Genomic DNA, 14642 nt, shown 5'->3' with positions numbered 1-14642 from the left:
CAGAACTTGTCAGAACCTGCTGAAACCCACCGCTGGTGTGTGTGTGATAGAATACCAAATACCATGTGAGAAATGCTTTAAATCAGAGCTCCAAGAGGAGCTAATGAAGGGAAGCAGGCTAACACTGACTTCTTTATCAAATGTATTATCAAGGTTGGCTTAACACATTTTGTTCAGTTCCAATTTGCTTTGTTTAATTTCATCAAAATTGGCCATATTAACTGATAATTATTTCTTGACAGGAGATTTCACTTGGGATATTCCCTGTCAAAAGAGTAAAGCTGCAAATTCGGTAGAAAGCATTGAGACAAGACTGTTTATAAACATGACAAGCCCTCCTTAGGGTTGTTTCTAAAAAGACTTAATTTTCCTCTTTGCTGGTTCTTAATAATAGATTTCCTACAAAACACTTGAGCTTAGCTCATTATTATTTGCATTTATTGTTTTTGCACAAAACTTTTAACATATTTTATGACATAATTCCATGAACACAGTTTTTTAAAAAAGGCTATTAGAAATATTCAAAATTTCCCTTTATTATCCTTTAAATTTTACGGAAGTGCCTTTGAACCAGCATATTTGTGAAGCTATGGTGAAGTTGGTATTCCTCCTCGCTACTCAGATTTAGGGTTCAAAGCAGAAATAAAACATATGCTCATTGATAATAATGATCATTCTAGTTCATACATAGGAAACTTAGAAATAAGTTTAGGACAAATCTAGACATGCACATGCCTTGAATTTTGCTGTTAAAGGGGACAAAATATAACTGATGTTTGTGCTTAAGCATTTTCTTTTTAAATTTTTATTATTTCCAGTGCATTTTATTATCTTCTTTTAGATCAGTGTTTCTCAACCTTGGAAGTTTGAAAATGGGTGGACTTCAACTCCCAGAATCCCCTATCCAGCGCTGCTGGCTGGGGGTTTTTGGGAGTTGAAGTCCACCCATCTTCAAGCTACCAAGGTTGAGAAACACTGTTTTAGATCCTCCATGAAAAGATAAAAAAATCCAGAGCTGCATTATGCTGCAGGATTGTACATGTGGGAGTGGAGGGGTAATACACATAAAAGTAGCAGAGCTTTGCTTACATGGCTATGATCAACTTTTATTTTTTACATCTATCCCTGCAGATGCTCCTCCTGGGGTAGTAAAATAACAGTGATTTATTTGCAAATAGTTACTGATATAAGAAAGATTTTACTACAGTACAGATTGGTCAAGGGAAAGGTACCTTGTTCAGATTTGATACTGTTCAAATGACATATAAATCATGAAATTATATATATATATATACACACACAGACACACACACACACACACACACACACACACATTTATATACATATATACACATACATACAGTACATACAATGCTTGAATTTTACAAGTTTCAGTGAGTTCTCTTCTATTGCAGAGAAGGCAATAAATTGAAAAAGCTGTTTAGACTAAATTACTGTTATTGCTAATATTTCTATTATTAGTTTATTGGAAACTAGTTTGAGTAAAAGCAGGGTTGATAAGAATGGGCAATGTCTTTTTCTGCAATTCTTAAGCTCAACATAATGGTTAGGAAAGAGAAGCTATCTAACAACACTGTTTTTGAAATGGGCTTCAGAAACCCTTTGAAGGGTTTTTTGTTCAAAATTGTTTTGTTCAAAATTAAATAGAATATTATGTACAGAATTGGACTCACTCTTTCATAGACTAGGAATCATACTTGTTTTTTTTACTGAGGTCCACAATAAGAAAGGGATGGTGATATGAATTAAGTAGGCTATGACAAATAAATAGGCATAGTCAGATTTTTTTTCCCCCAAGAAAGATTGCCCCCCCCCAAGTTTCAGTAAATAACGTGAGATAAATTATGCACCATCAAGTCACTGTTGATTCCCAGCAACCCCCAATTTTCTCACAACTATCTATCCTTAACCTGGTCTTTCAGGTGCATTCATCGCTACTATAACAATCTATCCACCTTGCTGCTGGTCGTTCTCTTCTCTTTCCTTGCATTTTTCCCAGCATTAGAGCTTTTTCCAGAGGGACAGGTCCTCGCATAATGTGTCTGAAATAAGATAATTTGAGCCTCATCATTTATCCTTCAAATTAGAACTCTGGATTGATATATTTGATGATCCGTTTTGTTTGATTTCTTTGCTGTCAATGGGTATTTTCAGGAGTCTCTCCAACACCAAAGTTCAAAAATAGCAATACTCTACTATATATGTGTTCCAAGGTTTATTTATTTTTTGTTTTCCACCAAAAAACATTGAGGAAAATGTGAAAATGGATTTGGGAGTCTGCAGGTACCCCATATCTACAAATTAGTACAAAATACTATTAGTAATCACTAAGAATTTAACTGATTTAACCTTTTAAATTTAAATTTAAATTTAACCTTTACTACATAGAAAAGAATTTATATTAGTTGGAAAGATCAAATTAGTAAAGTAATAGTAACAATAACCATCTGCTAAACACAGTGCCACAAAATTGAGATACACAAAGATATGATCAGTTACATCACGGGTGTCAAACTTGATCATGTCACGTGACATATTGCGACATATTGCGATGTTTTTTGCCTTATCAGAGCCGGAATAGGTGTGGCCTGCATGTGATACATCTGGCCCGCAGGCTGCCAGTTTGATACCCCTGAGTTACCTGTACATGACTTCTCCCCAGTATTTAGTAGAAAGCAAATACAGTTTCTCTTGAACTGTTTTCACTTAATTTTTGGAGAATGGGGGAAAAATGGTCATTGCATTTCAGGGTCTAATTCAGTTTAAACAAGTTTCAAAGGTAAGTGTAGCTGTACACCAAATATTCCTTATAAAATTTCTTGTTTAACGTAACTAGGTTCGTTCACTCTACTGACAATATTTCCAGACAGTCTTTCCATGTCTGGATTATGACATGGCCTTATTTTGACAATGTAAATATTGTATCTATCTCTGGTTCATGCCAAAAATTTATAAAGTTATAACAATTGTAATCCAAGTAAGCTTTGAGGAACTTTGCTGAACTTAGAGAAAACATTTCTTGCTGCTTTTCCATCTGTTCTTTGTCAGCTTTGCTACAGCGTCTTGCACCCTGCCTGACTTGCCTGCCATTCTTTCCCCGTCTCCCTTTTCTTTCTCTTTCTCTACACAGGTGATTTCTATTCCCTCATTTCCAGACTGCTAGGAGAAAGGGAAGATGTGGTTCACCTGCACAAATATAACCCTGCAGAAAATGCTGAATCAGATTTTGTAGCCGAGATTGCTAATGTAGTCCAGAAGAAGGATCTTGGCTGGCCTGATGCCAGAGCATTTCCCAAGAATGACAAAAGGGCTAATACCATTCTTGTCAGAGACAGAATCCATAAATTTCACAGATTAGAATCAACTCTGAGGCCACCGGAAAACAGGCATGTTGTTTTGCAGCAAAATAAACCCAGTGTAGGGAGCTGGGAAAAAGAACAGACAGGAGGTAGGTGGTTTGGAGTATTTTTTATCTTTCACTATCGAGTACTGTGCTCCATTCTGTGCAATGTGAGGAGGAAATGTGAACTGATGTGTTTGGGACTGAGTTTTAAAAATATATTGTTTGACACTCCTTGTACCAAACGTTTAAATGAAAAATGCATTCCGTTCAGTATTGTCATCAGGAATTATTAAAATGATGTTCATATTGTATTTCTCTTTCCCAGAGGACTAGTATGTTTTTTTTCTAGACATCTAAACTGTATAGTCTTGTCACAATTTTATTTAGTTATTTAATCATCATTAGATAATTTCTTTATAACTTGGGCAGCTAATTGAGAAATACTATATTGTTTACTATTTTGAGATATCAGTGGCAAACCAAACTGAAAGAAAAATATTTTTTAAATGAAAGCAAGCTGAAGCTTGTTTTTAAAACAATTTAATTAAAGAGCAAGAGAAAATAAAATACAAAATAACAAAAAAGGGAAAGAATGGGATACAAAAAGGAAAAAGGGTAAAAAGTGAGAAAGCTAGCTATATCTGACAAATGCTGTTTTTTTCCTTACAGATATTTATTTCACACTTACATGAAATATGTGATTGTACTTTCTGCATTTCTATTTATATGTTACTTTTCCAAAAGTGTAAGCATTATTGTTCTGTATATAATATTGTTTTCCCCAGAAGCCTAGAGCTAGTGCATAAGTTGCTGGTGCCAGCTTATCTATGGAAATAAGTCAAGATGCTGAATAGCATAAATCAGAGAAAAGAAATGTACGAAACAGCAACTCTTTTTCCTGATTAGAAAAGTAGTATTGATTTTGCTTCCATTTCCCAGGAGAAGACTAAGAACTACAGTTGAACCAAAAATGCAAAAATAAAGAGAGGAAAAAATTCTGCTTTATTTACTTAGTTTACTTAGTTTCTCAAGGAGAGAATCAACCTAGAACTTTGAAGAAATTTCCTGATATTGAGAACAATAAACCAGTGGAGCAACTTACTTTCAAAAATTGTGATGGCTCCATTACTGGAGGCTTTAAAAAAGAGACTGCACAGCCATTTGCCTGAAATGATATAGGGTCTCCTGCTTGAGCAGGGAGTTAGACTAGAAGACCTCCAAGGTCCCCTCCAACTCTGTTATTCTGTTATTTACAATTCCTGCAGCCATAGCCTGCCTCCTGTTTTAGATGTATCTAATTCAGAGGCCATGTGTTTTGTACTCTTGATTTAAAACAGCACTGCCTTTTGTTACCTCAAAGAATTTTCCCCAAAAGAAATGGATGGGCATCTCTGTTCTATTGAAAAGCAATTGTAATTATTTGGGGAAAATAATGTTGTGAATGTTTATATGACATAAGAGTTTCATGTATTGGGAGTATGTATGGTAATTTGTGGGTTTTTTTTTTTTTCTTTTTGCTGTTATCAAGAATAAGATCACAAATTACATACAATACCTGAAACTCTTATATTATATCTTATGTTATATAAATATTCACAACCTTCTATCCTTGTTATGGCATGATGACTAATGAAAAAAAAATCTAGTCTTATTATTTCTATCACTTAAACTAATTTTAATTATTGCAAGAATTTATTAACTTTTGAGATATACCTACCATGTTGTCTGCACTTAACAGACATCCAATATCTAGTACATTCATTTATGGAATGAATATACTGTGTGTTTGTTTGTTTGTATGTATGTATGTATGTTTGCTCATATACATACATACATATATACCACTGTGGATTGCTCCTGGTTTGGTCCGGTTCTTGTGAACCGGTAGTAATGGCAGCGGGAGGCTCCACCCACCCGCCCCAAAGTCATCACTGACGATCTGTGCATGCGAACCGGTAGTAAAGGTAAGTGGAACCCTACCCTGATATATACATTTGTTAACCAATGCAATCAAGCATAACATAATCATATGATTATGTTGCACTTGATTGTATTGGTTAAGAAATACTGTAAATAAATTACTTGTAAATATAATAAATTTCATTGCATTCATGGGCTGATTTACTTGGATATATTTCCTTCAAATGTTTGGAACTTATTTTCAAATTAGTATAAATAAATTATCTGTTTGGTGCTTTATTTTTATTGAAAGTTTATTTTTTCTTTTGGTTTGTAAGTAGGAAACAAATTGTATTCTTACTTTTGTAGCTAAGCTGCTTTTTCTAATAGTAAGTTCAGTAACTTAAAAAAAATCCAGAATCCTGAAATACACGGCATTAACCAAACAAGGTTAATCAAGGGAATACTAATTGAAGCATGCATATTTGGAAGTATTCTACTGAAATCATTTTTTTGCACAAACATATTTGGAATTGTTTTTATTCTGTGTATGCAAGGTTTCAAACAAAAAACTCTTGTTTGAGAGTGGGTGTCGGAAGAGAATGGATACATGAATAAAATTCAGCATAATTTTTATACAGTTGTTATAGACAGTTTGTTTGGAAATGAGTCTGAGGGGGAGTCATCAAATTGTGGCTGCTGCTATTCCTGCCAAATTGATGGAATGAGCAATTGCTGTCTCCCTCTGTCGTAGGCAGGCATATTGCTACTGACAGCTCACTTATTGGAATATTGAAATATTGGCATTTACAGCATAGATGATATAGTAAGAAGGTTGAGATGAGTTCATTTTACATTACGCTTATAAAAGAAGATATGGTTTTCATGCTTTTGGAAACTGCTGGGGAACATTCCTGAGGGATCTATGCTGAGACTGGGGTTTTTTTTTTAAAGAATAAAAAAACACTGGCCAGGTTCATTCATTGCAGTTATATAACAACATTATGGTTTGCAGAGTTTTGGCCAGTCACCAGTCTGAGTATTAGGCCATTATGGTTGTCCAGAAAATCATTTAAAATTTGAGGTTACCTATGTTGTAATTATTACTCTATATGCATTATAACATTGCATGCAAAAGTACAGGTAGTCCTCAACTTAATGATCATAGTTGAGACTTGAATTTCTGTCATATGTTGCTGTGGTCATAAAGCAAGTCATCATGTCACTGGGCCCGATTTATGTCCATTTTTACCAATTTTTTTTTAGTGAATCAAAGATCGGTAAGGGAATCACACAGTAGTTAAGCAAATCCAGCTTCCCCCATTGACTTTGTTTGTCAGAAGCCAGCTGGAATCTGGTTGCTATCACATGACCAGAAGCCACTGCAACTGTTGTAAATGCAAGCCAGTTGACAAGAGCCTGAATTATGATCAGGTGACTTTGGGACTGGTGCAGCAATTGTAACTTGAGGATGGATTGTAAGTTATGTTTTTCAAGGCCTTTGTAACCCTGATCCATTGTTAAATGTGTGATTGTAAATCAAGGACTACCTGTACAAGTGTTGTATGAAGCACACACATTATCATGATGTATAGAATAAATATATTCCTTGCTGATTTTTTTCAGGTTTAAAGATAGAAGAAGTAGCTGACTGGCCAGGCATAACCCTCAAACTAGGCCAAGTCTCTGGGTTGGCCCTGGATCCTAATAACAATTTAGTCATCTTTCACAGAGGTGACCATGTGTGGGATGCAAAGTAAGCAAACCTAAGTCAGTCTCTCCTTCTCTCTCTCTCTCTCTCTCTCTCTCTCTCTCTCTCTCTCTCTCTCTCTCTCTCTCCCTCCCTCCCTCCCTCCCTCCCTCCCTATATATATACATATACATATACATATACATATACATATACATATCTTTATGCTTTCATGTTTACCCTTAAATCTCACTCTTTTGGCGCTTTGTGTGTGAGATCAAATTATATCAGCTGCTTAAGCAGGTGATTTTATTTGAAATACATAAAAGAACAAGATTTTTTCATAATCAGGTTTCATAATTCAATGGCTCTTAATTTGAATACATCTAGAAAAAAAGGCATGATGTTCATCTCTTATTTCTTAATTTCTTTAATGGGATTTTGGTTTTTCATAATTTGAGAGATGTTGCAAGTTCCTGTGGAAGTAATGATAGCGATTGATAGTGACAACAGATAAAAGGCACCTCAGAGTTCGAACATTCTTGAGAATACATATTCCAAATCCTTTATAACATTTTGAAAAATAAGTAAAGTTACGCAAATAATGCAAAAGTTACCATATAGAAAAGATACTAAACCAAGGACTACATCCATGTAGTAAAACCATGTAGTAACAGGCACTAAACAGGATTTTGCAGTATTTCAAAATGCTGCTTAAATGTAGAAAAAGCATGATAGATCATTTTAATGAATGATTTATAAGTTGTAAGAGAATAGATGGATGCTCATTACCAATGTACTTACTTTTTTTCTGGTTTCCATTTATGCTCCTCTTAAAACTCAAAAAGTTCCGCTGAATATTGTCCCCAATAATAAGTTTGCTTGATTGGTTCAGAAAAGTGTAACTGGCTCAAAATTACTAAGTGAGCTTCAGGACTGAGCATATCTTAATTCTGATTCTTCCTAGTTTACGTTTTAACCCCTGTAATTCATTGACTGTTTATTATTTTTATTCTAAAATATCCTTATTGTAGCTCTCAAACATCTCAAAGCCCAAAATAAATAAGCAAAATATTTTGATTTATATTTGCCTGACTTGTAGTATGATCATGTGACTCTTCAGTGGCATGAGCATGTCAATATTTGTCAAGGATGGCATTTTTATTTCAGGTAGATCAAGAGATTAGAAATAACTCAGTTACCTTTTCAACATAGCATAAAATAGTAGTAAGTGAAAATAAAAGAGTCTTGCACATTTCTGCAGTGAGAATCCCTCAGAGATTTGTAAATAAAATTTTTAATAAGAGCGTATTACTAATAAGAGGAAGGCAATAACATAGAAGAAATAATGTTTATTATCATATGGAATAGTTTCCTTTTCCCCCCTTGAGAGTTGGCCTTCATTAACAGCCTTGACTAAAAATATGCACATAATCAGAAAATTAATGCACAGTTATTAATTGTTCTTTATCAGTCATAGAGGTACTCAATTATTAGCCTAAGGAATTCAGTTCATTCTTTGTGGTTGATTGCTTCCCCATCATACAACAAGAAAGATGCAAACAGATTATCAGTGCTTCAGGGAAAGTACAAAATGGCAGCAATATATTAATAATACATGAACATAAAAAGCTGAGCATCCCTACAAGTAAATGTAGCAGCTGCTTGAAAATATTAGGCAACTTCATTTAGTATTATCCATAGAGTTCTATGATCAGGATCCGGTGCTGTGTGTCTATATCAGTGTTCTGCCCCAAACAAGTTAAGCCACTGTCAAATTTACAAAGCAATCTGTTCTTTAAATTGCTGCCTTTGGGGTTGCATGCTCTTTTTCTTGATCATTTTCCTTTATTCTGATGAGATAGCAACTTCAAGAGAATCCTGCCAAATAACAGATAAACAAATGTTTTTGGAACATGCCTCAAGTCTGAAAATTCTGTTTGTAACCTCGTTATCCATCTTGATATTAATAGTATATCTCAAAAATACTGGGTTTTCCCCCATAATAAGACTTTTTGTATATAAATAAAATATATTTAATATGCTGTTATTAAATCTAAACTTAGTCTTACTTGGAATAGCATCTGATGCTACTTAAATTAATATGTTTCTTTTATCTCTCACTATGTTAACAGTTTACATTACATTGCTTTGCTCTTCTCTCCCAGCTCCCTTTCGTGGCTTTCCAGAAAACATTCATTGTTTAAAAATAAAACTGAAATTATTTAGTCGCACAACTTCATAGTGAACTAAGTCAATCTGGTGCTCTTGAATTTATGTGGAATTTGTGCCCTGGGTTTATTAATGTCACTTTTAAGCATTTCTTCAGAAGGGTTTCTATAAATAAGAACGTTGACCTAATTAATGTAATAATAAAAATATACTTAAAAGTCAATTAATTTATGTAAAATAACTGTAATTGTTCAGCTCCTGTGGATTTTTCTTAATTACTATGTTGTGGATTGTTTCTGTAAGGAGAAAGTAAAAAATACGTTTTTTATTCTTACAATATTACTTTACATGTAATTTTAATTGTTTGTATTTTGTGTTGCATTCTAGCATTATAAATATATGAGAAAGAATAATACAGTGCCCAGAATAGTGAACTTCAGTCAATGCCTAATGCTTATATCAAAACACTATTTGAAATTATAGGGAAATATAGCTACATATAGTTAATAATTTCTCTGAGGATAATGGCATGAGTGCGTTATATCAAGATTATAACTCATAAAAGATCCTAGTAGAATTTTCAAAATACTTTAGTTTAAAATAGATTGAAATACTTAAAGGTTATCTTACTGTGTCTACAGTGCATTTAAAATCAAATATTACTTTGATGTAGAAATTAGAGGAGGAGGAAGAAAGAACATACAGTTTTAAGATTTATATTTGCTTTCTGTAAGTGTGTTTATGTATGCATATAGTGTCTAGTAAGAACCTCCTCTGAAGGCTTTTTCATGACTTTTTGTTATATCTGATATAATATTTGAAAAGTCACGAAAAAAGCCTTCAAAGAAAGTTGTTACTAGACAGCTGTTTCCATAAAGGTGAAGGTTCTGCTGACAGTATTGTAATACAAAGTTCAAGTGTGTACGTTTGTTAAAATGTAAGCTCTGAGTCACATCAGTGAGAAGGGGATGGTATAGATCTTTAATGCAGGAAGAAATTATGCTTTTAATAGAAAGACTTGCAGGGTGAAACATGGAGAGTTCCTGAAAAAAGCAGACACTGGATGTCAACCTTCGCTATCTTCCTACCTTTCTAGCTATTGTCAGGCACCAATGGTGTTACCTAGTTGGGTAATGAAATGTCTGCAAGCAATCAGCCAAAGACTTTTAAAAAAACTCTGTCTGAGTGAGAAATAGTTATTAAAGAAAGAGTCTGAGCTAGGAAAAAAAGTTTTAATAGAATCTAAAGTACTTAAAAGAAAGTTCATGGTTTAAAAGAAGCAGATAGAGAAAAACATTAAAACCCTGAGGGATTGTGAGGTCAATTTGAGATCTTATGGGAGTCTTTGGTCATTGGAACTGATAGGCATACTTTAAATTATTGCAATGTACTACAATATGCTCACAGATTTACTGCCGTATTTACTTAGATAGTTCTAAAATGCTTGAACATAGCCAGGCACAAAATACCTTGTTACTGCAGACACGGTAGCGAATGGCCAGAAATTAATATTCCAGGCCAGAATTCTAATTCATGTTAACTAAAATGTGGTCCAACAAATATATGTTTGAGAAGACAGTTGTATACTAATATATATTTCTTTTATTTTTTTAACTTTAGTTCATTCAACAGTAGCTATGTTTATCAACAAAAAGGACTTGGACCAATTAAAGAAAATACCATTCTTGTAGTAGAAGCTAGTAGTTCAACAATTCTTCGTTCCACAGGAAGAAATATGTAAGCTCTTTTTTTAAAAAGAAAAACACACAACTTTGATATATTCTTTATGTTTGATTGGTTTGAACTGATTAATTCTGCTTTATTTTGTGTATACTAATTATTTTTGTGCTGAAATTTCTTCAATTTGGCTACTGTCTTTGGAAACAATTCTTATTTTTGCCTCCACTGACTGTTTACTGATCCATATAAATACAACTCCAATCAAAAATAAAAATATACTATCTGTCTGCCTGCCTGCTTGCCTGCCTGTTTGTCTGCCTGCCTATCTCTCTGTTTATCTAGCTATCTATCTCTAGCTATATCTATCTTGGAGAAAAAAGCCGGGACACAGAAGTCTTGCTAAATGTCTGCTTACACTTGACCTGGCTATAAATATTATGTGAGGTGGATGTACTTCTATCATTCAATTGAGTACTGTGGGATGGGTTGAAAGTCATCCTATATTCTATTTTATTGCTTCAATGTGGTGCAAAAATCGCTTTTCTACCATATCTCACATGTTCCTAGGCATGAAATAGGTGTGATCCTTTATCCTAGATCACTCTAATAAGCAAAGTAGGCATTGTTTCTCTTCTGTATTCTGTATTCCCTCTAGATATGTATTTGTTTGCATGCATCCTGTAAACAGTGTGCAATTCCAAAACATTCTTATACTTGAGTCACAGCATCAAATCTAATAGAATTTTTGAGATAAAGATTGTGACAAGATTGACTTTTCTTTACATGCAATGTACTCTCCTAGCTTTTGATAACTTTTCAGTCTGCATGCATCAGGGTTCAAAGTAGATTTTAGTGAAATTATTCCTGCAAATTACCCTGAATGTTATTGCATGCCCATCATTTTTGCAAAGCTTTCTCCACTGTCAGTTAAGATTCATTAGGGAATTTTAAGCTGAATACATTTACAAGATTTCCCCATGATCAAGAATCCTATTTTACCAGGGCTTTCAGTTTCAATGAAATCCATAAACATGTTTCACTGAACATGCTTTTATTATCCAGGGAACATTGATTGTTAACACGTGAAGGAATACAGATGTCTTGGGAAATTGTTGAGGCTGGGATTTCTTTGCATACTCTTTGCATATTTTCATAAAATAATTAAACCAATGCTTTTGCAAGTTGAATATCTGCAGAAGATTATACTTTCTTAAATCATTTGTTTACTGTATCTCTAATAACCCAAATTAAAAGGTTCAAATACCAAGTTTATTCAAGGGGAAGATGACTTCCATCAGTTAGTTTACATAGAAAAATTTCCTGCTTCTTTTACATATTCTTAGTTAATCTAATATATTGGCAGGATTAGGGAAAGAAAACTTTTCAGATAAACGGAGTGATATTTTTTGTCTATAAATTAATGTTCTTGACATAATTCAGCAGTTCAATATTGTCAAATGCAATATGCTTCAAGATCAGCTGCAGGGTTTAGGAGCAGGAGGCATGACTGGTCAATTCCAGTTGGGAGTTTACTAGGTTGGTTTCAGTAACGTGTTTGTGGATTATACAATTCCCTGAAATTTTGGCTGTTCCTTTTTACACATCAATTGTATGGAAAGAAAGTATCTCTGCTTTCCTCTAACGTAACCTGGATGGAATGTTTCCTTTCCTAGTGATCTTTATCTGACTATCAGTTTTGAAGTATAGTAATTATAGCATCATGTTGACACTAAATAAAATCAATTACTTGCAAATTACAGAATACAGAATAACAGAGATGGAAGAGGCTTTGGAGATCATCTAGATTAACTCCCTGCTGAAGCAGGAGACCCTATGCCATTCTGAACAAATGACAAGTCATAGGAGAAGGAGAGGCAGAACCTGGGGGCGGAGTTAAAAGTGAGATCAGACTAGAAACTCTATGTAGCTACAAGCAAATTAAATTCAACCCCACTTGAATTTTGCTGACCCTTATTTAAATCTAAGCAGGTGCTAACTGTTATTTGAAAGGATTCCTGTGCATAGGCACGATTAACAATAAATAGGTTTAATTGATCGGTTTAATTGGACTTTGATGTGTGGACCTGACCTTTCGCATCTGTCACAGGTACAATACTAAAGACAGGTGAACTAAGTGAAAAAAAAGAAAAGGGCTGCAAATTTTGGCAGCTATAACATTTCTCTCAAAATAAGATAACATTAGTTCCACCTCTTGGAACAGCTAAACAACTAAACAAAACCAATTGTTTTTAATACTGCTTTCTTCCTCATTAACATTACTTTCGTTTATTCTCAGGTTTTATTTACCTCATGGCTTGAGTATAGATAATAATGGTAACTACTGGGTGACAGATGTAGCTCTTCACCAGGTATGTAGAAATAGTTTCTATATTAGCAAGAAAACCTAAATCTACTGTCTTTCTGCCTCTAACTAACACTTTGGGTATAATATTTGTTTTAATCTAGTGTGGTTTGAGGAAAATATTTGTCATTTTTTTTACTGTTTGGGTAAAACACAGTCAACCCATGGGTTGACTTTTATACAAAACAAAAACCAAAACTGTGAATCCAGCTCTTACAATGGATCTGTGTAATGATCTCATGAATATTAATGTCTATACAGCTGTTCTCTAAAGAAAGATATATTCTCCAGGTCAAATGTTTGATCTTCCTGTAAGCTATAGCATTTTTGTATTAGTCTCACTTAACTGAAGCTCTTTATTCTTTTACGTTGTTAGGTGTTCAAACTGGCATCAAATGGTGCAGAATCTCCTTTGCTGACTTTAGGAAGGGCTTTGCAACCTGGAAGCGACAACTATCACTTCTGCCAACCCACTGATGTGGCAGTGGATCCAGCAACTGGGAATATTTATGTGTCCGACGGCTACTGCAATAGTCGTATTGTTCAGTTCTCTCCAAATGGAATATTTGTCATGCAGTGGGGAGAAGGTATAGGATAGAAAGTTAATTCTTTTTTTCCCTTGGAGAATGGCTACAACAATGTATATACAAAATAAAATTCAGATTTTGCCACCCCCTCTCCCTCTAAGTCTGATTGAAATTAAAGATCTGTGGGTATAAGGCAGTGTTTCTCAACTATAGCAACTTTAAGATATGCAGACTTCAACTCCCCAAATTCCTAGCCTATTTGAAGAGTTGAAGTCCACACATCTTAAAGTTGCTAAGCAGAGGTGGTATTCAGCAGGTTCTGACCAGTTCTGGAGAACCAGTAGCGGAAATTTTGAGTAATTCAGAGAACCGGTAAATAACACCTCTGACTGGCCCCACCCCCACCTATTATCTGCTTCCTGACCCCATTTCCTCCTGAGCTGATCGGGAGGAAATGGGGATTTTGCAGTAACCTTCCCTTGGAGTGGGGAGGGAATGGAGATTTTACAGTATCCTTCCCCTGGAAGTGGGGTGGGACTGGTGATTTTACAGTATCCTTCCCCTACCATGCCCACCAAGCCATACCCACCAAGCCATGCCATGCCACGCCCACCAAACCACGCCCACAGAACTGATAGTAAAAAAATTTGAATCCCACCACTGTTGCTGAGGCTGATAAATACTGGTTTAAGGTTTTCAGAGGGTAGACCGTTATGTATTTTATAATATATTTCTAATATTAAGACATTATTATTTTATAAGGAACTTAAATTACCATTGGTAATTTAAATGGGTAAGAAGTTCCATTGTTGAGATACCACCTACATTCTGAGTATATGCAACTCTAGAAATAGGATTTATCAGTAAAAACTGAGTGTATGGTGGAAAAGTATTAAACCATATTTTAATCATTTACATATCTGGATTTTTTCAAGATAACAGATATTT

The 14642-nt window shown here is 34.4% G+C and overlaps 1 protein-coding gene across 3 annotated transcripts in view; it reads left to right on the top strand.

Annotated features, from left to right (window-relative positions):
• The window catches only part of PAM (peptidylglycine alpha-amidating monooxygenase), a 107899-nt gene that overhangs the window by 74268 nt on the left and 18989 nt on the right, over positions 1–14642 (top strand). For 2 of the 3 annotated variants that reach the window (XM_070938758.1, XM_070938757.1), the window contains exons 14-18: positions 3152–3469; positions 6890–7019; positions 10746–10862; positions 13102–13174; positions 13544–13754. In XM_070938758.1, coding sequence (XP_070794859.1) covers positions 3152–3469; positions 6890–7019; positions 10746–10862; positions 13102–13174; positions 13544–13754 — 849 coding nt within the window. The remainder of the gene's footprint in view (positions 1–3151; positions 3470–6889; positions 7020–10745; positions 10863–13101; positions 13175–13543; positions 13755–14642) is intronic. The other variant, XM_070938759.1, reaches the window with a different exon arrangement.

Source organism: Pituophis catenifer, unplaced genomic scaffold (assembly GCF_029215685.1).
Source record: "Pituophis catenifer annectens isolate HBS135680 unplaced genomic scaffold, rPitCat1.0.hap2 SCAF_2, whole genome shotgun sequence".
Taxonomy (NCBI): domain Eukaryota; kingdom Metazoa; phylum Chordata; class Lepidosauria; order Squamata; family Colubridae; genus Pituophis; species Pituophis catenifer.
Note: the sequence above shows the minus strand (reverse complement) of the source record. Positions and strands in the feature narration are given on the sequence as shown.